The sequence below is a fragment of the Coregonus lavaretus genome (assembly GCF_964263955.1).
Source record: "Coregonus lavaretus genome assembly, chromosome: 22".
Taxonomy (NCBI): domain Eukaryota; kingdom Metazoa; phylum Chordata; class Actinopteri; order Salmoniformes; family Salmonidae; genus Coregonus; species Coregonus lavaretus.
In genome coordinates, this window is record NC_140009.1 from 8,353,275 (window position 1) to 8,377,581 (window position 24,307).

Here is a 24,307-nt window from a genome sequence, read left to right on the forward strand (position 1 = left end):
TTTGTTTCATCAGACCCTTTTTCTCCCCAATTGGTAGTTACAGTCTTGTCCCATCACTGCAACTTCAATACGGACTCGGGAGAGGCGAAGTCAAGAGCCATGCGTCCTCCGAAACACCACCCTGCCAAGCCGCACTGCTTCTTGACACACTGCTTGCTTAACCCGAAAGCCAGTTGCACCAATGTGTCGGAGGAAACACTGTAGAACTGGTGACCGAGGTCAGCTTGCAGGCACCCGGCCCTCCACAAGGAGTCGCTAGAGCGCGATGGGACAAGGAAATCCCGGCCGGCCAAACCCTCCCCTAACCCGGACGACACTGGGCCAATTGTGTGCCGCCTCATGGGTCTCCCGGTCACGGCCGGCTGTGACACAGCCTGAGATTGAACACGGGGCTGTAGTGACGCCTCAGGCACTGTGCCACTCGGGAGGCCCCTCCACCAAACTTTACAGTTGGCACTATGCATTGGGGCAGGTAGCGTTCTCCTGGCATCCGCCAAACCCAGAATCGTCCGGCGGACTGTCAGATGGTGAAGCGTGATTCATCACTCCAGAGAACGCGTTTCCACTGCTCCAGAGTCCAATAGCGGCAAGCTTTACACCAGTCCAGCCGATGCTTGGCATTGCACATGGTGATCTTAGGCTGCTCGGCCATGGAAACCCATTTCATGAAGCTCCTGACAAACAGTTATTGTGCTTACGTTGCTTTCAGAGGCAGTTTGGAACTCGGTAGTGAGTGTTGCCACCGAGTACAGGCGATTTTTATGTGCTACGCTCTTCAGCACTCGCCGGTCCCGTTCTGTGAGCTTGTGTGGCCTACCACTTAACAGGTTTTACCGTTGTTGCTCCTAGACGTTTCCACTTCACAATAACAGCACTTACAGTTGACCGGAGCAGCTCTAACAGGGCAGAAATTTGACAAACTGACTTGCTGGAAAGTTGGCATCTTATGACGGTGCTACGTTGAAAGTCACTGAGCTCTTCAGTACAGGCCATACTACTGCCAGTGTTTGTCTATGGAAATTACATGGTTGTGCTCGATTTTGTACACCTGTCAGCAATGGGTGTGGCTGAAATAGCCGAATCCACTATTTTGTTATTGTTACCCATCTATGAATCACTGCCCTTCTTTGTGAGGCTTTCGAAAAGCTCCCTGGTCTTTGTAGTTGAATCTGTGCTTGAAATTCAATACTTGACTGAAGGACCTTAAAGATGTTGTATGTATAGGGGACAGAGGAAGGGGTAGTCATTTAAAAATCTTGTCAACCCCTGTTATTTCACACAGAGTGAGTCCATATAACTTATTATGTGATTTGTTAAGCCAAATTGTACTTCTTAATTAATTTAGGCTTGCCTAAACAAAGGGGTGAAGACTTAAGTAACGACTACATTTTAGTGATTCAATTTTGGGGATTTTTATGAATTTGTAAAATTTTAAGAATTTTCTTTTCACTTTGACATTATGGAGTTTTTTGTGTATATCAATGACAAAAAAACGACAATAAATCTGTTTCAATCCCACTTTGTAACGCAACAAAATATGAAAAAAATTGAAGGGGGTTTCTGTAGGCACTCTAACTAACCCAGGGAAATACTGGTAACTCCTGTATCTCAGTTGGTAGAGCATGGGGCTTGCAACGCCAGGGTTGGGGGTTCGATTCACACGGGGGGCCAGTTTGAAAAATGTATGCACTCACTAAAAATCTGTAAGTCTCTCTGGATAAGAGCGTCTGCTAAATGACTATAATGTTATTCATCATCACGTCACCCATCCTCTTTATATACCCAAGACTGTGAGTGCTGATCTTGATATGGTCCAGCCTGTCTTATTTTTCAAGTGTTTAAAGTATGTGCCAATAAAATTAAAAATAAATTGAACAGTACATTTTTACACATTTTATTTTTTACAGTTAGTGAAAATTGTACCTTTCTCACTGGATTTATAAAGCTGGAAGGAATAAAGACATCCTTAGCCTCAATTTTATGAGGGGAAACAGGGTTAAAGAATATGTGGGTTTGAACCTGCAATCTTCGGCTATGCAGCCAGATGATCAACCCTCTGCGCCACCAGGGGATAGCCATGGCTTTTATTTCAGTCTGATATGATCAATCAGGACATAGAACACAATTTCTGAAATATTAAAATGTTCCCATCCTTTTCTTATGCTGTGTAATGCATTTTATAATTTTGCTCTTTGCTATTGCGTTTTTTCTTAGAATTTTTATTGAAAACAATCACAGTAAGGTACTTTATTGTTACTCAGAAATTATTTGATATTGAGATAAAAAAAACGGCTGCATTGGACCTTTTAAATCAATAAAATATTTTTTTATTGAACCTTGGGTTTTGTATATTTATTATGTATCATAATTTTTCAAAATGGGTATTGTATGTATGTGTTTTGATTGAAATTGAGAAAATGTATATTTTTTTCTTATGTAGTTTGAAGGTTCTGAGCCTGTATGTAAGAAGCATATGAATACACAAGAATACAAGTTATTTAAAGAAAGCTTTATTCAACTAAAATCAAATTTCATAAGATTTTCAACACGTGATTAAAACACAGTGTTACAAGTACACAGCATACAAAGAGGATGGGAATATTTTTATACAATTGAAATAACCCCCATAATACTGCAGATATCCCCTGGTGGCACAGCGGGTTGATGATCTGCCTGCTGAGATAAAGATTACCGGTTCAATCCCATGTGTTCTTTAACCATGATTATTTTGGAAACAGCTGTGAAATATCATCTATGCTACAGTGGGGGGAAAAAGTATTTAGTCAGCCACCAATTGTGCAAGTTCTCCCACTTAAAAAGATGAGAGAGGCCTGTAATTTTCATCATACGTACACGTCAACTATGACAGACAAAATGAGGGAAAAAAATCACATTGTAGGATTTTTAATGAATTTATTTGCAAATTATGGTGGAAAATAAGTATTTGGTCAATAACAAAAGTTTCTCAATACTTTGTTATATACCCTTTGTTGGCAATGACACAGGTCAAACGTTTTCTGTAAGTCTTCACAAGGTTTTCACACACTGTTGCTGGTATTTTGGCCCATTCCTCCATGCAGATCTCCTCTAGAGCAGTGATGTTTTGGGGCTGTCGCTGGGCAACACAGACTTTCAACTCCCTCCAAAGATTTTCTATGGGGTTGAGATCTGGAGACTGGCTAGGCCACTCCAGGACCTTGAAATGCTTCTTACGAAGCCACTCCTTCGTTGCCCGGGCGGTGTGTTTGGGATCATTGTCATGCTGAAAGACCCAGCCACGTTTCATCTTCAATGCCCTTGCTGATGGAAGGAGGTTTTCACTCAAAGTCTCACGATACATGGCCCCATTCATTCTTTCCTTTACACGGATCAGTCGTCCTGGTCCCTTTGCAGAAAAACAGCCCCAGAGCATGATGTTTCCACCCCCATGCTTCACAGTAGGTATGGTGTTCTTTGGATGCAACTCAGCATTCTTTGTCCTCACGAGGTGAGTTTTTACCAAAAAGTTCTATTTTGGTTTCATCTGACCATATGACATTCTCCCAATCCTCTTCTGGATCATCCAAATGCACTCTAGCAAACTTCAGATGGGCCTGGACATGTACTGGTTTAAGCAGGGGGACACGTCTTGCACTGCAGGACTTGAGTCCCTGGTGGCGTAGTGTGTTACTGATGGTAGGCTTTGTTACTTTGGTCCCAGCTCTCTGCAGGTCATTCACTAGGTCCCCCCGTGTGGTTCTGGGATTTTTGCTCACCATTCTTGTGATCATTTTGACCCCACGGGGTGAGATCTTGCGTGGATCCCCAGATCGAGGGAGATTATCAGTGGTTGTATGTCTTCCATTTCCTAATAATTGCTCCCACAGTTGATTTCTTCAAACCAAGCTGCTTACCTTTTGCAGATTCAGTCTTCCCAGCCTGGTGCAGGTCTACAATTTTGTTTCTGGTGTCCTTTGACAGCTCTTTGGTCTTGGCCATAGTGGAGTTTGGAGTGTGACTGTTTGAGGTTGTGGACAGGTGTCTTTTATACTGATAAAAAGTTCAAACAGGTGCCATTAATACAGGTAACGAGTGGAGGACAGAGGAGCCTCTTAAAGAAGAAGTTACAGGTCTGTGAGAGCCAGAAATCTTGCTTGTTTGTAGGTGACCAAATACTTATTTTCCACCATAATTTGCAAATAAATTCATAAAAAATCCTACAATGTGATTTTCTGGAATTTTTCTTTCTCAATTTGTCAGTCATAGTTGACATGTACCTATGATGAAAATTACAGGCCTCTCTCATCTTTTTAAGTGGGAGAACTTGCACAATTGGTGGCTGACTAAATACTTTTTCCCCCCACTGTATATACTGAAAAAAGATATGAGAGTTTCCCTGGTGGTTCAGAGGACAATAGCCCTACCTGGGGAACCAAACATTGCAGGTTTAAACCTGGCATGTGCAGATTGTCAACATGTGAAGTGTAAAAAAAAAAGATGGTTGTGTTTATATGAGTAAATGGTGTTCAAATGTCCTATGAATGAAATAATGTGCAGATTGTGAAATGTGTTTGAATGCTTAAATGCTGTTCAAATGTCCTAGGAATTTTGTTAAAATGCCATCTGTCTCTCTATCACATGCAATACAGTCCTCAAATGTGAATTGCCATTAAATCTGGAGAGAAACACAATGGGGATGTATTCTAATGTGCTTTAAGGATCTGCAAATGTTCATGCTGACAATGTTGTGGTAATATTAGGTAAAACTTAAATATAATGGTTTTGAAATGTTCTGAGGACCTCCAAGACAAGGTAAAATGTATATTGCTGCAATATTATGATAAACCTAAAACAAATGTTATGAACGTAATAAAAACAGACTTATTTGGAAATTGTGGAACATTGTGGGAATATTCTGTGCAACCTTACATTTTATTACAATATCACAATAATATATTGCAACATCCCAGACAACTCCCATAACTTAATTAAATGTTCTGGGAACCTTTAAAAACATAGACAAGGTGTTCTACAACATTACAGGAATGTCCTATGCATCCTAACTTAAACATTGCATGAATGTCATCACAACTGAACATATTTTGTGTTTTGTGAACCTACTGTATCTCTTGACATATCCCCACAATGTTCCCACAACCTAAAGAAACATTCTGGGGACCTTTAAAGAACCGAGAAAATGTGTTCTGGGAACATTCCTGTAACTTCAGGTGAATGTTATATGCACCCTAAAAGAAACATTGTAGAATCATCTGCACAACTGGACAGTTTTTGTGTTTTGGGAACGTATCTTTTGTGACATCCCCACAATGTTCTCACCAGACTGTTCCCACAACCTAATGAAACATTCTGGGAACCTTTAATTGCTGGGTTTCTGTATAAGCACTTTGTGACACCTGCTGATGTAAAAAGGGATTTATAAATACATTTTATTTTGGAACTCAGGTGAATGGTTTATGCAACATAAAAGGAACATTGTAGAATCATCCAGACAACTGGACAGTTTTAGTGTTTTGGGAACACATCTCCTGTCATATCCCCACAATGTTCCCACAACTTAAATAAATGTTTTAGTTACTTTTAAGGAACATACAAATGTGTTTTTGGAATGTTCCTGTAACATCAGGTGAATGTTTTTTGCACTCTAAAATAAACATTGTATAATCATCCGCACAACTGGGGCGGCAGGTAGCTTAGTGGTTAAGAGCGTTGTGCCAGTAACCGAAAGGTCGCTGGTTCTAATTCCCTAGCTGACTAGGTGAAAAATCTGTCGATGTGCCCTTGAGCAAGGCACGTAATCCTAATTGCTCCTGTAAGTCGCTCTGGATAAGACCATCTGCTAAATGACTAAAATGTAAACTGGACAGTTTTTGTGATTTCCCACCAGACTGTTCACACAGACAGCCTAATGAAACATTCTGGGAACCTTTAAAGAACAGACTAAATGTGTTCTATGAATGTTCTTGCAACATCAGGCAAATGTTTAATACAAACAGTTTTTGTGTTATGAGAACATTTGCCGCGACCTAACGAATGTTCTGGGAACTTTCACAGAACCAATTTTGGTTTGCTGGGGTCTGATAGTGTTTCAGTGGCGCTGTCTGTCTGCTCAAAGAGAGAGGGGGGATCACAGCCGGCACAAGAAGGGTATGAAAGGGATGGAAAGAGGTAAAGGGCCTCAGTTGGGATTTGGTTTAGCCTGATCTAAGGGCCTCAGTTGGGATTTGGTTTAGCCTGATCTAAGGGCCTCAGTTGGGATTTGGTTTAGCCTGATCTAAGGGCCTCAGTTGGGATTTGGTTTAGCCTGATCTAAGGGCCTCAGTTGGGATTTGGTTTAGCCTGATCTAAGGGCCTCAGTTGGGATTTGGTTTAGCCTGATCTAAGGGCCTCAGTTGGGATTTGGTTTAGCCTGATCTAAGGGCCTCAGAAGATAACAAAAGGAGGTGAAATACAGTCGTGAAAAGGGGGAATTTACATATTAAAGACATGTCGATATGCTATATTAAGATTTCTGTTGATGTTTTTCATTTGCATTTGCACATCCAAACCAGTGTACCATACATTTGCACATTAAACCAGTGTACCATACATTTGCACATCCAAACCAATGTACCATACATTTGCACATCCAAACCAATGTACTACACATTTGCACATCCAAACCAGTGTACATTAAAGATACAACTGTTTACATGTATTGTTTTAGAAATATTTCTTTGGTATTCATTTAGAGTACATATTATTTTTGAAGAATGTAATGAACATCAGTTCATTACATGTTAAGCCAGGCAGATATAAAAGTCTTCATGGTATAGTGTTGTTGTTATGGTACTGATCTCAGTATTAGTGTCCTTGACTGAGCCTGCAGAGTCAAGTGCTTTGCATTCTCCTACTGAGAGGAAAACAAATCAACGAGATTCAATCTAGATTAAGGTCACACACTGCAGCTTCGAAGGTTTGGGAGACTAAAATAATAATATCCGTGACCCACTCCACAGGAAATATAGTGGCACTAGATTAGAACAACGTTGCAATATAGATGTACCAATGAATGAAGTCAAGCCTATTTCCTGTTGCTGATGTCTTTTTCAATCTGTTAGGGGAATCATAAAAAGTGAAACCTGACTGTTGTCGTCAACGGAGTTGATTCCACTGTGGTTCGTTCTGTTGGGATTTGGTTTAGCCTGATCTAATTACATGATATGTAGTCCCACCTGAGGAGGCAGTAAATTACTGAGCCAACTGGTTCTCTCTCTTTCTCTCTCTTTCTCTTTCTCTTTCTCTTTCTTTCTATTTCTCTTTCTTTCTCTCTCTCTCTGTCTCTGTCTCTGTCTCTCTCTCTCTCTCTCTCTCTCTATATTATTCCCTCTTTTGATCTCTGCACAGTATAGCTACAAGTTAATTGATTGTTTTTCTCTTGTTCTGTCTTGTTTGTTTTCCCTTCCTGCAGCAGTAGGTTAGGTAAGCTCCTCCAGGACCTACTCTGCCACAAAACAACTCCACCTTTCTCCTCCAATCACCCCTGGACTACACCAACCACTGAGTAACAGCAACAAGAGATTGCCGTGGGAGAGTCAGATTGCTGCTCCTGGAATACAAACAAGTCCTGTCTCAGTCTATAATGTCCCCTCCTGAATTTGTAATCCACCAACTCTGATTACCAGGGGGGAAAAAAAACGTTTGCTTTCACCTCTGGCGAACTGTTGTTGTTTTTTTCTCTCCCTGTAGAGCTGAGAAGTCATTGTGTTCCCAGCTCATTTGTTTGTTTAATGATGTCACAACTGACTCCCAGCATCTGGTGTGTTTCTGTCGAACACCTTGAGGAACTAACACACAGCTGTTGCAGGGATACATAGGGACGTTGTAACCTAACAACAAGGCCCAGAGATCCGGGGTTCAGAGTGTGTCGGAGGCGGATACACATGAAGCCTAAAGAGGGAGGATACACCTGTGGAGGCAGTGCAGAAGCAGAAGGGGGTTCGCCGTCCTCGTTCTGTAAACACACAGGAGATCTCTGAGGAGATCTCTGTCCATCCGCTCTCTCTGGGTGGAGAAACGACTCCCTGCATCCTCCTCACACCTGTTTCAGACTGACTCAGACTCAAGTAGCCTTGCAGCACCGTGTCTCTGAGGATCTCTCTACATCTATCCATACCTGTCTTTCTCTGTCTGTTATTTTATTTCTTTTATTTTACCTGTCTATCTCCCCCTTTTCTCACTTATTCTCTTCCCTATTCCGTTTATTCTTCTCTCCTTCCACAACACCCATACCATACTCACATACCCTCTCCGCGTTTTCATAATTAACAATGCTTGCGTGCCAGTGACACTTTCTGTCGGTGCGACCCGATCCCTGAAAGCCACAGTGGAAGCAGTGACCTTTGGAGTGGGTTTTGCTGCTGGTGTGTGGATCATACTGTTCCAGTTCTCCACCCCCCCCCCCCCCCATACCCCCTGGCCTGGCCCTGACTGTAAATGTCACAGCGCTGGCTGGCCACAGCTGAATCCTCCACAGGGTCAGAGGGCTGGCTGTTTTATTTTCCACAGGCCAGGGATCTCTGTGGGAGCCTCATTGTGTCCCAGGGGGACAGACGGTACTCCTCAGCCCCAGTCGGGCCTTGACAGCTGCCTTCTGGCATTTAGAGTTTTGGTCTAATTAGAATGATTCTGTCTGACCCAGAGAGCTTGTTCCCATTATACTCAGAGGGAGATATCATTTAAAGACTGTTTCATTTTCTTTGTTTCATTATTACCCTCTTCACCCGATTCATATAGTAGCTGGAGCCGATGATACTTGCCTTTGGCTGAGAACGTGATGGCAGGTTTCTTTTTCTCCCCTGTTTTCTGATCTAGCTCAATCTCCCACTTGACAATAACATTTCACAGCAATTACGCATAAAGCCAGGCACACCTTTTAAGTGTGTTTGCCCCAGGAAGCCTTCACAAAACCTTTTTTTTTGCATATTCCTCCCTGTAGAGTAGCAAACACCAATCAACTGCAGTGATTTTTTTAAACCAAAATAAAGCCCCCTGAAAGGAGTGAGTAAAGGGAAAGAAAGGACAGATGGTCCCCTGCACTAAAACATCATCAAATGAATGAATAAAACATTTGGTGGAGTGGAGGCATCTGGCAGATTGCTGAGGTAGTCCTTCCCTCTCCCTCCCTCTCTCTCCCTCTCTCTCTCTCTCTCTCTCTCTCTGTCTCTCTCTCTCTCTCTCTCTCTCTCTCTCTCTCTCTCTCTCTCTCTCTCTCTCTCCCTCCCCCCCCTCTCTCCCTCCCTCTCCCCTCTCTCTCCCTCTCCCTCTCTCTCCCTCTCCCTCTCCCTCTCCCCTCTCCCCTCTCCCCTCTCCCCTCTCCCCTCTCCCCTCTCCCTCTCCCCTCTCTCTCTCTCTCTCTCTCTCTCTCTCTTTAGACAGAGGCTAATGTAGCAACGCAGCAAGAAAGGAGACTGTTCCGTATTTCCCCCCCCCCGCTTCTCTCTTTCTTGTTTTTGTTTGTCTGGTTTTTTAACCCCACCCCCTCCGAGCGTGTAATGACCCATCACCCCTGCCAGCCTCAGGAGAGATGCCTATACTCGAGATGGCAGTGAGCCCAGTCAAGTCCCTGTACTGGGAGGTTTTCCCCCCCATGTCCACGCACAGGGTCTACTGCACCCCTGTGTTCCATGGCGGCCTGCTGTATGTGCTGGGGGGCTGCAGTGAGACAGGCCTGCCTCTAGACACTGCCGAGGTGCTGGACATAGGGAGCCAGACATGGACCCAGCTACCTCCGCTCCCTACAGCCCGGGCGGGGGCGTCGGCGGTGGCCCTGGGCGGTCAGGTGATGGTGATGGGGGGCATGGACAGCCAGCAGAGCCCCCTGTCCTCTGTGGAGGTCTACAACCCTGACGAGGGCAAGTGGGAGAGGAGGGCCAGCCTGGGACAGCCCTCCATGGGCATTACCTCTATAGAGAAAGGTAAGAGTCCAGCTCATACGGTACTGTACGACTACTGCAACAGGATAATATAATATCAGGTTGAGCGCCAACACTCCCAGTCTGCTAAAGTTGAATAATTTAACTAGAATAAGGCACTGAAAAAAGCTCTTCACAGCATTGTTAAAGAGATACTGCGAGATGCTACCGTATCCGTAGACTTCGTCATTGCGCTAACGCTAGTTAGCATTGGCTCGCGAAACTACCTCTAACTTCCTTCATACTGGACGCAGAGACATAAAAATGGTATCCCCAAGTTCATCTGACCCTGGGTCAGAGTAGAATTGCCAGAATCTCACAGTATCCCTTTAAGCTTTCTCAGGAGCAGATTCTGTTAAGTTCTAATTTACTAGTGTCACTAAGATCTTTTAAGACTGTTGTGCAATAGTGAGGAGCTTCAGTTGTCTCAAGCTGTATTTGGGCTTAGAAGATTGACTCATCCTGATTAAGTAAACAGACTGGATATACAAAACCCTGTTTTCATCTCCCCGAGGCCCGATAGTTCTAAGGTTATGTATGTTTATACAGTTCGAATAACCCCTGGAGAGAGAAGATATATGGCTGTTTAGCTCTGAGTGTTTCTCTGCAGTTTCCTGTTGCTCTCTGTTTACATTATCAGCTGCCATTCTGAGATGATGAGTACGCTACTTAGCAGACAGCTGCATCACAATGACCTTTCGTGGTCATAATACCGAGTCACATACTGGTGATAGAAAACAGCAGAATTAGTGACTATAAGGTGAAGCACTAGTGTTGTTTCCATTTGGTTTTCTGTAGGCGGTTTGGTTCTCAGTTTGTTTCTACACTGCTTTCTGAACATACTCATACTGTCAGCCTTTGTTTTATCAAAAGTATCCCTGGGTAGGAGAGCGAGTGAAACCTCTGTGAACACGGGCCTTCGTCCTTCTCCACAGACATTAGATGCTGTCATGTTTAATTGGTTGTCCGTGATACACTACATCTTGGTTATTTCTTATTTTTTTATATATTGTGTATTTATCTTTTCTAACTTTGTAGTTTTACATTGTTATTGGTTACTGCATTGTTGGGGTTAGAGCTAGCAAGAAAGGCATTCACTGTACTTGTGGTTGTGACATTAAATTACATATTCAGATATTTTTATTTGAAAAGACACGTGGTTAAATATTCGAATGTATTTTAAAATACACTTGGAAAGTATTGGCATGTACTCCAATGCATTTAACCCAGGTATTTGAAAGTAGTATTTGAAATAAGTATTTGAAAATACTTTCAAATAGTATACTATTTATAGGAAGTTGTTGATCCGGGCCACATTATAAAAAAATATTCAAATACACAGAAAATAAGTACTTAAATAACTAATAATCAAATACACATGTATTTGAACCTAGGTCTGGTTGAAAGACCAAGCTAAAACATCAATTTCAGTAGTGTTCTGATTGTGTTCTTCTCTATATTAGTGTCTCAGTGTTGCTTCTTATTGTGTGTCAGAACAATAATCCCTGACAGTGAGGTAGTGATGTAATGGTGTGTGTGTGTGTGTGTGTGTGTGTGTGTGCTGTGTGGACTGGCAGCTGTATGCTGTGTATAATAAGCTAAGCTGAGGCTCTGACCTGTACGCTAAGCTTCCCAATATGAAAAGTGGCAATGGGCTCTGAGGCCAGCCGGCCAGCCCCTCCCTCGGCCCTCCAGAACATGATGCGCAATACACATCTGTATTCCCCCCTAGCCCTCTTTCTCACTCCTTCACTCACACTCTCGGTCTCACAGTCAACTTGATCAAGCGAGCATTGCTGTTTCTTGACAACAACTGTGTGTATGTTTGTATTTAGATGTGTACTGTGTGTGTGTGTGTGTGTGTGTGTGTGTGTGTGTGTGTGTGTTGGGGGCGAAGAGCCACCCAGGAGGCAAAAGTTACAACATCGTTGTATTTAGAGTGACAGTGGTTGCGTCGCCGTGCCAACCTGTGACTACCTCCTCTTCTGTTGCTGTCAGGGCTTTGTGAAATGAACACTTATAGCTAGGGCCCTGAGTTTTGCGCAATCATGTGACATGCCTGGATTTCAACATTTATTTGAAGCTTTTTCATCAAACTGTCCCCTTTTCTTTTGATGGCAGATGGTCCAGCTCCATCCTCAGATAATCGCTTTCATGTTTGGTCTAATTCTAATTTCTGGATAAGGCTTAAAATACAGGGTAAAATCTTGCTGTGTCACATGATTGTGCAAAACACATGGCCCTACTTATAGCTAGTCCTGCATCATCTACGGTGAAGACTGGGGTTAGGCCCTGTAATTCTACACATTTTGCCATGACTAATGCCATGTTAATATGATATCTGAGTGAGAATGACTAACAAAATCAATGGGAGGGCGCCCTGGAGGTCAAGGCCCCTGGAGGTCAGGGCCCCTGGAGGTCAAGGCCCCTGGGCACGTGCCCTGCTTGCCAGGACAGTATTCGACTACAAGTTTAGATACCTGGCTAGACTAACTACCATTGAGTGACTGTCAGTGACTGACATAACAAGAGAACAACTGCTGAAGCACAAACACATTTAGAAACTGCACTCTTCTTACTCTTAATAGTTGAGACCCCGACTGAGTTCCTACATTGTTATTTATTATTATTATGATTTATTTATCGTTGCCTGGAACCGGCCCTGGGCTTACGTTTTTTTTTGCAGTTTCCTTTCGTTTCCTTTCTACTTAGTATGTGCTTCATTTCTAAGATTATTCCAAACACTGGCTGTAGTCTTTTGATGAGCTGTCAGGCCTTCCCTATTGGCCGGCCTGCTACTAGCCTGATTAAAAATAAGTTCCACAGTGCTGTCATCTCCCCAGGTTTTATTTTAACCATGTCTCAGAACTTCCTCTGGCAATTACTGCAAAGCACTTGGCTCACTTAAATAGTCGGTTATGTCCTTGTTTGGTGGCACTAAGCTTCGGGGTCTTGCTATCTAGAGAATGTATTATGCTAAAACATTTCTAAGCAGGTAGGGTCTCAAACACTTTGTATGATATGCTAATAGGCTGTTTTTTTGGGTCGATCTGAACACATAATTTCAGTTTGGGTCGATCTGAACACATCATTTAAATTTGGGTCGATCTGAACACATATTTAAAGTTTGGGTCGATCTGAACATATTTTTTTGATGGCTTGTTTTCTATGTGTGCCACTGTTAAGTGAACAACAACAACAACAACAGCCATATACAGTGGGGAGAACAAGTATTTGATACACTGCCGATTTTGCAGGTTTTCCTACTTACAAAGCATGTAGAGGTCTGTAATTTTTATCATAGGTACACTTCAACTGTGAGAGACGGAATCTAAAACAAAAATCCAGAAAATCACATTGTATGATTTTTAAGTAATTAATTTGCATTTTATTGCATGACATAAGTATTTGATACATCAGAAAAGCAGAACTTAATATTTGGTACAGAAACCTTTGTTTGCAATTACAGAGATCATACGTTTCCTGTAGGTCTTGACCAGGTTTGCACACACTGCAGCAGGGATTTTGGCCCACTCCTCCATACAGACCTTCTCCAGATCCTTCAGGTTTCGGGGCTGTCGCTGGGCAATACGGACTTTCAGCTCCCTCCAAAGATTTTCTATTGGGTTCAGGTCTGGAGACTGGCTAGGCCACTGCAGGACCTTGAGATGCTTCTTACGGAGCCACTCCTTAGTTGCCCTGGCTGTGTGTTTCGGGTCGTTGTCATGCTGGAAGACCCAGCCACGACCCATCTTCAATGCTCTTACTGAGGGAAGGAGGTTGTTGGCCAAGATCTCGCGATACATGGCCCCATCCATCCTCCCCTCAATACGGTGCAGTCGTCCTGTCCCCTTTGCAGAAAAGCATCCCCAAAGAATGATGTTTCCACCTCCATGCTTCATGGTTGGGATGGTGTTCTTGGGGTTGTACTCATCCTTCTTCTTCCTCCAAACACGGCGATTGGAGTTTAGACCAACAAGCTCTATTTTTGTCTCATCAGACCACATGACCTTCTCCCATTCCTCCTCTGGATCATCCAGATGGTCATTGGCAAACTTCAGACAGGCCTGGACATGCGCTGGCTTCAGCAGGGGGACCTTGCGTGCACTGCAGGATTTTAATCCATGATGGCGTAGTGTGTTACTAATGGTTTTCTTTGAGACTGTGGTCCCAGCTCTCTTCAGGTCATTGACCAGGTCCTGCCGTGTAGTTCTGGGCTGATCCCTCACCTTCCTCATGATCATTGATGCCCCACGAGGTGAGATCTTGCATGGAGCCCCAGACCGAGGTTGATTGACCGTCATCTTGAACTTCTTCCATTTTCTAATAATTGCGCCAACAGTTGTTGCCTTCTCACCAAGCTGCTTGCCTATTGTCCTGTAGCCCATCCCAGCCTTGTGCAGGTCTACAATTTTATCCCTGATGTCCTTACACAGCTCTCTGGTCTTGGCCATTGTGGAGAGGTTGGAGTCTGTTTGATTGAGTGTGTGGACAGGTGTCTTTTATACAGGTAACGAGTTCAAACAGGTGCAGTTAATACAGGTAATGAGTGGAGAACAGGAGGGCTTCTTAAAGAAAAACTAACAGGTCTGTGAGAGCCGGAATTCTTACTGGTTGGTAGGTGATCAAATACTTATGTCATGCACTAAACTGCAAATATATTACTTAAAAATCATACAATGTGATTTTCTGGATTTTTCCTGGATTTTCTGGATTCCGCCTCTCACAGTTGAAGTGTAGCTATGATAGAAATTACAGACCTCTACATGCTTTGTAAGTAGGAAAACCTGCAAAATCGGCAGTGTATCAAAAACTTGTTCTCCCCACTGTACGTGAGATAGAAAATGGCATGATTTCTCTTAGACAGAGATAACTGTGTTGGCAACCCTCCAGTCTTTGTCAGATGGCAGACAGACACCACAGGACATGAAGCCACTATGGCAATGTCCCCTGGGACACTCAAGAATACAAAAGAGATTGTAATGAATTCATGTGTTGAAGGTCTTTATATCTTTCAGCCTGAAAACACCATCTCATAACTACGTTTTTAATAAGCACAGCAGGACTTTGAAGACATACTTCTTAATATGCATGCAAATACTGTCATATACACTGAGTATACAAAACATTAGTAAAACCTTTTTAATATTGAGTTGCACCCCCCCCCCCCCCCCCCATTTTTGCACTCAGAATAGCCCCCCCGTGCGACCACCCCCCCTCTCTGATCTTGCTGTGCGTGTCAGTGTTTTTGATTGACCATGGGGATCAGAGGAACCTGCGCTGAATAGGAGAGCAACAGACACGGGGGCGTTTTTGGGGCTTTCAGAATTGTCTGTGTGCCTGCAGCAGTAATTGAGCCAGTTTAGGTTCTTTCACGAGTCGCCCCGGAGTTTATTATCCCTGTGCCCAGTAGTGTGTTGTTTGTCCTCCTCCCTATCCCAGTAGTGTGTTGTTTGTCCTCCTCCCTGTGCCCAGTAGTGTGTTGTTTGTCCTCCTCCCTGTGCCCAGTAGTGTGTTGTTTGTCCTCCTCCCTATCCCAGTAGTGTGTTGTTTGTCCTCCTCCCTGTGCCCAGTAGTGTGTTGTTTGTCCTCCTCTCTATCCCAGTAGTGTGTTGTTTGTCCTCCTCCCTGTGCCCAGTAGTGTGTTGTTTGTCCTCCTCCCTGTGCCCAGTAGTGTGTTGTTTGTCCTCCTCCCTGTGCCCAGTAGTGTGTTGTTTGTCCTCCTCCCTATCCCAGTAGTGTGTTGTTTGTCCTCCTCCCTGTGCCCAGTAGTGTGTTGTTTGTCCTCCTCTCTATCCCAGTAGTGTGTTGTTTGTCCTCCTCCCTGTGCCCAGTAGTGTGTTGTTTGTCCTCCTCCCTGTGCCCAGTAGTGTGTTGTTTGTCCTCCTCCCTGTGCCCAGTAGTGTGTTGTTTGTCCTCCTCCCTATCCCAGTAGTGTGTTGTTTGTCCTCCTCCCTGTGCCCAGTAGTGTGTTGTTTGTCCTCCTCCCTGTGCCCAGTAGTGTGTTGTTTGTCCTCCTCCCTATCCCAGTAGTGTGTTGTTTGTCCTCCTCCCTGTGCCCAGTAGTGTGTTGTTTGTCCTCCTCTCTATCCCAGTAGTGTGTTGTTTGTCCTCCTCCCTGTGCCCAGTAGTGTGTTGTTTGTCCTCCTCCCTGTGCCCAGTAGTGTGTTGTTTGTCCTCCTCCCTGTGCCCAGTAGTGTGTTGTTTGTCCTCCTCCCTATCCCAGTAGTGTGTTGTTTGTCCTCCTCCCTGTGCCCAGTAGTGTGTTGTTTGTCCTCCTCCCTATCCCAGTAGTGTGTTGTTTGTCCTCCTCCCTGTGCCCAGTAGTGTGTTGTTTGTCCTCCTCCCTATCCCAGTAGTGTGTTGTTTGTCCTCCTCCCTGTGCCCAGTAGTGTGTTGTTTGTCCTCCTCCCTGTGCCCAGTAGTGTGTTGTTTGTCCTCCTCCCTGTGCCCAGTAGTGTGTTGTTTGTCCTCCTCCCTATCCCAGTAGTGTGTTGTTTGTCCTCCTCCCTATCCCAGTAGTGTGTTGTTTGTCCTCCTCCCTGTGCCCAGTAGTGTGTTGTTTGTCCTCCTCCCTGTGCCCAGTAGTGTGTTGTTTGTCCTCCTCCCTATCCCAGTAGTGTGTTGTTTGTCCTCCTCCCTATCCCAGTAGTGTGTTGTTTGTCCTCCTCCCTGTGCCCAGTAGTGTGTTGTTTGTCCTCCTCCCTATCCCAGTAGTGTGTTGTTTGTCCTCCTCCCTGTGCCCAGTAGTGTGTTGTTTGTCCTCCTCCCTGTGCCCAGTAGTGTGTTGTTTGTCCTCCTCCCTATCCCAGTAGTGTGTTCTTTGTCCTCCTCCCTGTGCCCAGTAGTGTGTTGTTTGTCCTCCTCTCTATCCCAGTAGTGTGTTGTTTGTCCTCCTCCCTGTGCCCAGTAGTGTGTTGTTTGTCCTCCTCCCTGTGCCCAGTAGTGTGTTGTTTGTCCTCCTCCCTGTGCCCAGTAGTGTGTTGTTTGTCCTCCTCCCTATCCCAGTAGTGTGTTGTTTGTCCTCCTCCCTGTGCCCAGTAGTGTGTTGTTTGTCCTCCTCTCTATCCCAGTAGTGTGTTGTTTGTCCTCCTCCCTGTGCCCAGTAGTGTGTTGTTTGTCCTCCTCCCTGTGCCCAGTAGTGTGTTGTTTGTCCTCCTCCCTGTGCCCAGTAGTGTGTTGTTTGTCCTCCTCCCTATCCCAGTAGTGTGTTGTTTGTCCTCCTCCCTGTGCCCAGTAGTGTGTTGTTTGTCCTCCTCCCTGTGCCCAGTAGTGTGTTGTTTGTCCTCCTCCCTATCCCAGTAGTGTGTTGTTTGTCCTCCTCCCTGTGCCCAGTAGTGTGTTGTTTGTCCTCCTCTCTATCCCAGTAGTGTGTTGTTTGTCCTCCTCCCTGTGCCCAGTAGTGTGTTGTTTGTCCTCCTCCCTGTGCCCAGTAGTGTGTTGTTTGTCCTCCTCCCTGTGCCCAGTAGTGTGTTGTTTGTCCTCCTCCCTATCCCAGTAGTGTGTTGTTTGTCCTCCTCCCTGTGCCCAGTAGTGTGTTGTTTGTCCTCCTCCCTATCCCAGTAGTGTGTTGTTTGTCCTCCTCCCTGTGCCCAGTAGTGTGTTGTTTGTCCTCCTCCCTATCCCAGTAGTGTGTTGTTTGTCCTCCTCCCTGTGCCCAGTAGTGTGTTGTTTGTCCTCCTCCCTGTGCCCAGTAGTGTGTTGTTTGTCCTCCTCCCTGTGCCCAGTAGTGTGTTGTTTGTCCTCCTCCCTATCCCAGTAGTGTGTTGTTTGTCCTCCTCCCTATCCCAGTAGTGTGTTGTTTGTCCTCCTCCCTGTGCCCAGTAGTGTGTTGTTTGTCCTCCTCCCTGTGCCCAGTAGTGTGTTGTTTGTCCTCCTCCCTATCCCAGTAGTGTGTTGTTTGTCCTCCTCCCTATCCCAGTAGTGTGTTGTTTGTCCTCCTCCCTGTGCCCAGTAGTGTGTTGTTTGTCCTCCTCCCTGTGCCCAGTAGTGTGTTGTTTGTCCTCCTCTCTATCCCAGTAGTGTGTTGTTTGTCCTCCTCCCTATCCCAGTAGTGTGTTGTTTGTCCTCCTCCCTATCCCAGTAGTGTGTTGTTTGTCCTCCTCCCTGTGCCCAGTAGTGTGTTGTTTGTCCTCCTCCCTGTGCCCAGTAGTGTGTTGTTTGTCCTCCTCTCTATCCCAGTAGTGTGTTGTTTGTCCTCCTCCCTATCCCAGTAGTGTGTTGTTTGTCCTCCTCCCTATCCCAGTAGTGTGTTGTTTGTCCTCCTCCCTGTCCCAGTAGTGTGTTGTTTGTCCTCCTCCCTATCCCAGTAGTGTGTTGTTTGTCCTCCTCCCTGTCCCAGTAGTGTGTTGTTTGTCCTCCTCCCTGTCCCAGTAGTGTGTTGTTTGTCCTCCTCCCTGTCCCAGTAGTGTGTTGTTTGTCCTCCTCCCTGTCCCCCGCCCCTCCGCCCACCCTCCTCCCATGTGTGACAGTCTGTCTGTACACCACACCTTCATAGGAAAAAGGTCCATTTATGCTGCTGAAGCATAAATACTGCTATTCTTGGAGACACAGTACAGCATGCCCATGAGATTTAAGTATTTGTTGCACAGCTTCTGAAAGCTACTGCACTGCTTCTGAAAGCTGATCCACTGTGCCTAAAAACTTGTAGATTAGGTTAGATTTAATTAAATACAAAGTCAGAGATTCCAGGCAATGAAGTCTCCCTCTTTATCTTGTATGTAGGGGCTGGCTTCCCCATCCTGACACTCTCTCACAGTCCCAGCAAAGCTACTTATATAATGGTAGAAAACCCAGGGCTTTACTGTGGCTGATGCGATGCTCAGGGAGGGAGAAGATTGAATACACCACCACAAAGAGAACGTTTGCTAGCTAAGTATCTTAGGAGGGAGTGTGTGTTGTGTTGTGTGTGTGTGTGTGTGTGTGTGTGTGTGTGTGTGTGTGTGTGTGTGGCTGAGGTTTTGCACTGCAGCTTCTCAAGCTCATTTCACTTTCCGGACGGGAAGTTTCCTTCACCCAGAAGAGAGGGGAGTTTTTTTTTGAATGACTGTGCTGTGCCTCTGCACTGTGGACTAGACAGCCTTAGCATGACAGGCTGCCTGTGCCGGAGGCAGGGATACCGTATCGTCTGGAGTGGGAAGGCGCGTTTAACCTCCACATTTACAGTGACTTACACAGCCCTGCTATTATTTTATCTAGGAATACTAATGACCATTATCTGAAATCGGAGCCTAATAGGATACTATCAACTCGCTAATAGAACATTACATTCTCATGTGCAGTTTGATTTTCATCTTCAAGATCGTAGCTGCAGTATGCCTTCACTCTGCACTAGCTACTGTATTCCCACGAGAAACCAGTCTATTTAACAACTACTGGAAACCCAACCATGCATGTTTCACCCCCACCCATTAGTTTCCTCTGGGTATTTCACTAGATTAAATACTTTTCTTAAAGGCACCACCACAGCACAGTGTCCCTGAGACATTTATACAGTCTCGCGCTGACTCATCCTCAACTTATACACACATAACGCTCATCAATTATGCTGACTGACAGGATTCTGTTGTGCGCTCATAATGTGTGTGACGTCACCCACGGTCTGTGCTCATTGTGTTTCTCCAAAGAGCAGAAACACAAACGTCAAGGTCCCTGCTGTTATTGGCATTTTTTTTTGGGGGGGGGAGATACCATTACCATAATACGATCATCAAGCATAGATAGCATAGATGTATGTAATAACTAAACTATAGGAACCAAGAGTCAGGCCAGAGGTTCTAAGAGACTGAGTGAGCTAATAAAAGCTTGTGGATGTTATAGTCCAGGGGTATTCAACTCTTACCCTATGAGGTCCTAACCCAGTATCACAGATTATTGTGATATTTTTTTTTTTTTTGTGTGCAGTACACAATTTTGTATACAGTACATTTCAATCACAGATTGAGTGATAGTGTGTTGGAGGTCCGGAGCCTGCTGGTTTTCTGTTCTACCTGATAATTAATTGCACACATTGCACCCGTCCCAGGTCTAAATCAATCCCTGATTAGAATGGAACAATGAAAAAATGCAGTGGAACTGGTTTTGAGCTCCAGAGTTGAGTTTGAAGGTTATAGTCCTTCCTAGATTCCGCGATTCTGCAAATGCAATATTTTTGCCAAAATCAACCATTTTCTGCATATTTTGCAAGGGCTTGCAAATTTAACAAATCTCTGCAGTATTTCCTCATAAAATCATTGCAATATTATCGCAAAAAACAAATCCATCACCGCAGTACAAAAATATGGTTCACAATTTCAACCATTCACCACACATTTACAACATAATATGGTTCCATCAAGCCACACGTCGACAAACGTTTTGCCTCGTCAGCGCATTTTCATGACAAATCTGACAAAATCATTGCATATTGCCACGAAAAATGTCAGAATTGCTGCAGCAAAATCAAGCATTTGAATCCTCAAATATCACAAAAGATACCAGCGAAATCCTGGAGGGACTGGGGTTCTGCTGCTGTAAAAAGCATCTTAAAGGAGTTGTGGCAAAAAAAAGTTGTTGCTCTTGAATAAACCATAAAAAAAAGTCTGTGTGAGAAGCCAGTTTTAGCACCCATAAAAGTCATGAAAGATAGATTCATAAATTTACACCACAGAGATGTCATTCTCTCTGTCACCCTCTTCTATAGATCGACATGCATACTGTAGTTGTGTTATTGATACAGAACAGTTATGGTGTTAACCCATTCATCTGTCATTAGGTATTCTGGTTACAGACCAAGGCCAAGTCAGACAGGGTAAATGCTGACTGTGTCCTCGTCTGTTACTGCCTAGTTAATAAAGTCGATTGACAAACTCGTGTTTCACACAGTGACGTCATTTTGAATATTGAATAGCTCCCTGTGTGTTTATGCTAGAGACTTACCATTTCTTGTAGTGGCTGCAGCCCAATCCCCTCTTTCCGCCGATATACATAGTTTACGCCAATTCCATAACATAGGGCTTGTGAAAGCGGCCTTTTTCTACACAAGAGGATCCGGACAAGAACATTATCACAAAATCGTCTGTGACGTATTAGCTACAAACTAATATCTCACCAATATCGAGAGGTGTTTGGCTCTACGACATCCACAAGTCCTCATTTCGAAGAGGTCTTCAAACAAATCCAACTGTCCAGACCGAACCATTGGAGCTACAAACTAATATGTCACCAGTATTGAAAGGGGAGACTCTCTGCTCTACGACGCACACAAGCTTCAGGGGAGTTGTCTGAAGGTGACCCAGTACCGGGTTGTAAAAATGGCAGAAAGTGCATAGGGGGTCAAATGTGCCAAAAATAACGTGACCAAACGTGGGTCAAGAAAAGTCCTATGTTTTCTTATATATCTCAGATATACACTACCAGTAAAAAGTTTGGACACACCTACTCATTCAAGGGTTCTTCTGTATTTTTACTATTCTTTACATTGTAGAATAATAGTGAAGACATCAAAACTATGAAATAACACATATGGAATCATGTAGTAAACTAAAAAGTGTTAAACAAATCAAAATCTATTTTATATTTGAGATTCTTCAAATAGCCACCCTTTGCCTTGATGACAGCTTTGCACACTCTTGGCATTCTCTCAACCAGCTTCACCTGGAATGCTTTTCCAACAGTCTTGAAAGAGTTCCCACATATGCTGAGCACTTGTTGGCTGCTTTTCCTTCACTCTGCCATCCAAGTCATCCCAAACCATCTCAATTGTGTTGAGGTCGGGGGATTGTGGAGGCCAGGTCATCTGATGCAGCACTCCATCACTCTCCTTCTTGGTAAAATAGCCCTTACACAGCCTGGAGATGTGTTGGGTCATTGTCCTGTTGAAAAACAAATGATAGTCCCACTAAACCCAAACCAGATGGGATGGCGTATCGCTGTAGAATGCTGTGGTAGCCATGCTGGTTAAGTGTGCCTTGAATTCTAAATAAATCACAGACAGTGTCACCAGCAAAGCACCTCCACACCATAACACCTCCTCCTCCATGCTTTACGGTGGGAAATACACATGCAGAGATCATCCGTTCACCCACACCGCGTCTCACAAAGACACGGTGGTTGGAACCAAAAATCTCCAATTTGGACTCCAGACCAAAGGACACATTTCCACCGGTCTAATGACCATTGCTCGTGTTTCTTGGCCCAAGCAGTTCTCTTCTTATTATTGGTGTCCTTTAATAGTGGTTTCTTTGCAGCAATTCAACCATGAAGGCCTGATTCACACAGTCCCCTCTGAACAGTTGATGTTGAGATGTGTCTGTTACTTGAACTCTGTGAAGCATTTATTTGGGCTGCAATTTCTGAGGCTGGTAACTCTGGGTCTTCCATTCCTGTGGCGGTCCTCATGAGAGCCAGTTTCATCATAGCCCTTGATGGTTTCTGCAAAGTTCTTGAAATGTTTCGTATTGACTGACCTTCATGTCTTAAAGTAATGATAGACTGTAGTTTCTCTTTGCTTATTTGAGCTGTTCTTGCCATAATATGGACATGGTCTTTTACCAAATAGGGCTATCTTCTGTATACCCCCCCTACCTTGTCACAACACAACTGATTGGCTCAAACGCATTAAGAAGGAAAGAAATTCCACAAATTAACTTTTAACAAGGCACACCTGTTAATTGAAATGCATTCCAGTATGAACGTTAATTTGCTGTGACCGTTGCTAGTTTAGACTGTGCTGCTCTTGGTTGTATCTCTTCCATATTTGCTGTTGTGAGGTGGTAGCATTTGGAGGTGTTTCCGCTGGTTGGACCAATCAAAATCAACTTGATACCTTCGTCATTTTCACCTTAAGATCCTCACCGTGGCCAATGTATGTTGAGAGGGGCAGTTTCTATGGTGATTTAAAGGGAAAGACTCAGGAGGGTGGATATTGAAATTCAGTATTTTATCTTTGTAAATAAATATATATTTAGTCCCAATTTAGTTTTGTATTTAGCGGATTTCATTTAGAAAAAGCCCATGTTTTCACTCAGCAACCTGCAGCCACTAGTTAGCTTGTCAGGTGACGTTCGATGTTAGTGCCGTTCTGCCACAGAGTTCTACGGAGCAGTGACCACTTTTTGACCATGCCTGTGATGACATTCCATTCACTCTAAACATACTAAATTCTCAGAGTAAATTGTAGGTAACTTTTGAACCATATATGATAGATACATGTGGTTTGGACTAGGGCTGTTATGGTGACCGTATTACCGCGACACCAGCGGTCACGAGTCATGATGGCTGTCAAATTCCACGTGACCGTTTAGTCATGGTAACTAGGCTTCTCCAAGCTCTGATGCTGCTGCTGGTCATTAGTATCCTACCAAACTTGCTAACTGCCTGGTACTCAGCACTCTATTGTCCCTCTAATCACTCTGACATCAATTCAAATGTAATCGAAAATCTAATCAAACACTTCATGAGAGCCCATGAGCTCATGTTGCGCAACATTTCTATAGGCTTTGCAATTGTGTGAGAACAGAGTGATGGCCTCTATTAAAAAGAGGAGGATCCCATCAGCTTTCTATGGGCTAGGCCTACTATATTTATTTCTCAACTTTCCTCATATTAAGCACATTGCTTATCTTTACAAAAGGAGTATAGCCTGCCTGGCTGGCATGAAAATGAACCATGTGAAAGCGTCCACCATTCGCTATTTAAGTGCATAGATGAAGTATTTTTTTCCGCTGCCCCTGTTTCGTGACAGGTGCATGACAATGGTCCATTCTAAATCAAAACAAATTTCACACACATTATCTAGTATATGTAAAGACTAGATTAAATCAAGAATAGTCTGATGGGTGACAATATTAGCCTATCACTTGTGAATTATATATTATCACTAGTGAATGATGCCCAGCTTATGGCAAACACCGCATGCTTTTTTTGGGGCGACTTTTTCAAATCATAGCCTAGCCCATAGGCCTATATGAATGAATGAATTACATTTTATTTTCGTGTCAAATCGCCAATAGGCCTATATGAATGAATGAATTACATTTTAGGCCTATATGTTTTGATAAGGTTTGTATGAGTGGCCAAATAACTTCTTAAAATGAAGCACATTAATCCGCTTTACAACGGGTGTAGAGCCTAACTGGCATACATTCACAGCGCGTGAGTTTCAAGTTTGGGGAAGATAATGTTCACCATAAAAATACACCTTTATAATAAAAGCCACACATGCATAATCACATTTGTGGTCACTTTTGAGAATGGTGTTTTCCTGCTAATGGCACATTAGCGCTTACAGCCTACTGCCGTGTGCGCATTGCTGCGCTTATAATGTGAAGAAATAGCACAGAATAGAGTAGGTCAACTTTTGTACTATGGGGGTAGTA

General features: G+C 44.0%; 1 protein-coding gene across 1 annotated transcript in view; it reads left to right on the forward strand.

The window, feature by feature from the left end:
* Nucleotides 1-9,562: 9,562 nt before the first annotated feature.
* Nucleotides 9,563-24,307, forward strand: part of LOC311150336 (kelch domain-containing protein 8B-like) — a gene marked incomplete at both ends in the record, with an annotated part of 117,544 nt that continues 102,799 nt past the window's right edge. The window contains one exon of the mRNA XM_084187744.1: nucleotides 9,563-9,953. Within this exon, the coding sequence (XP_084043870.1) occupies nucleotides 9,563-9,953 (391 nt within the window). The remainder of the gene's footprint in view (nucleotides 9,954-24,307) is intronic.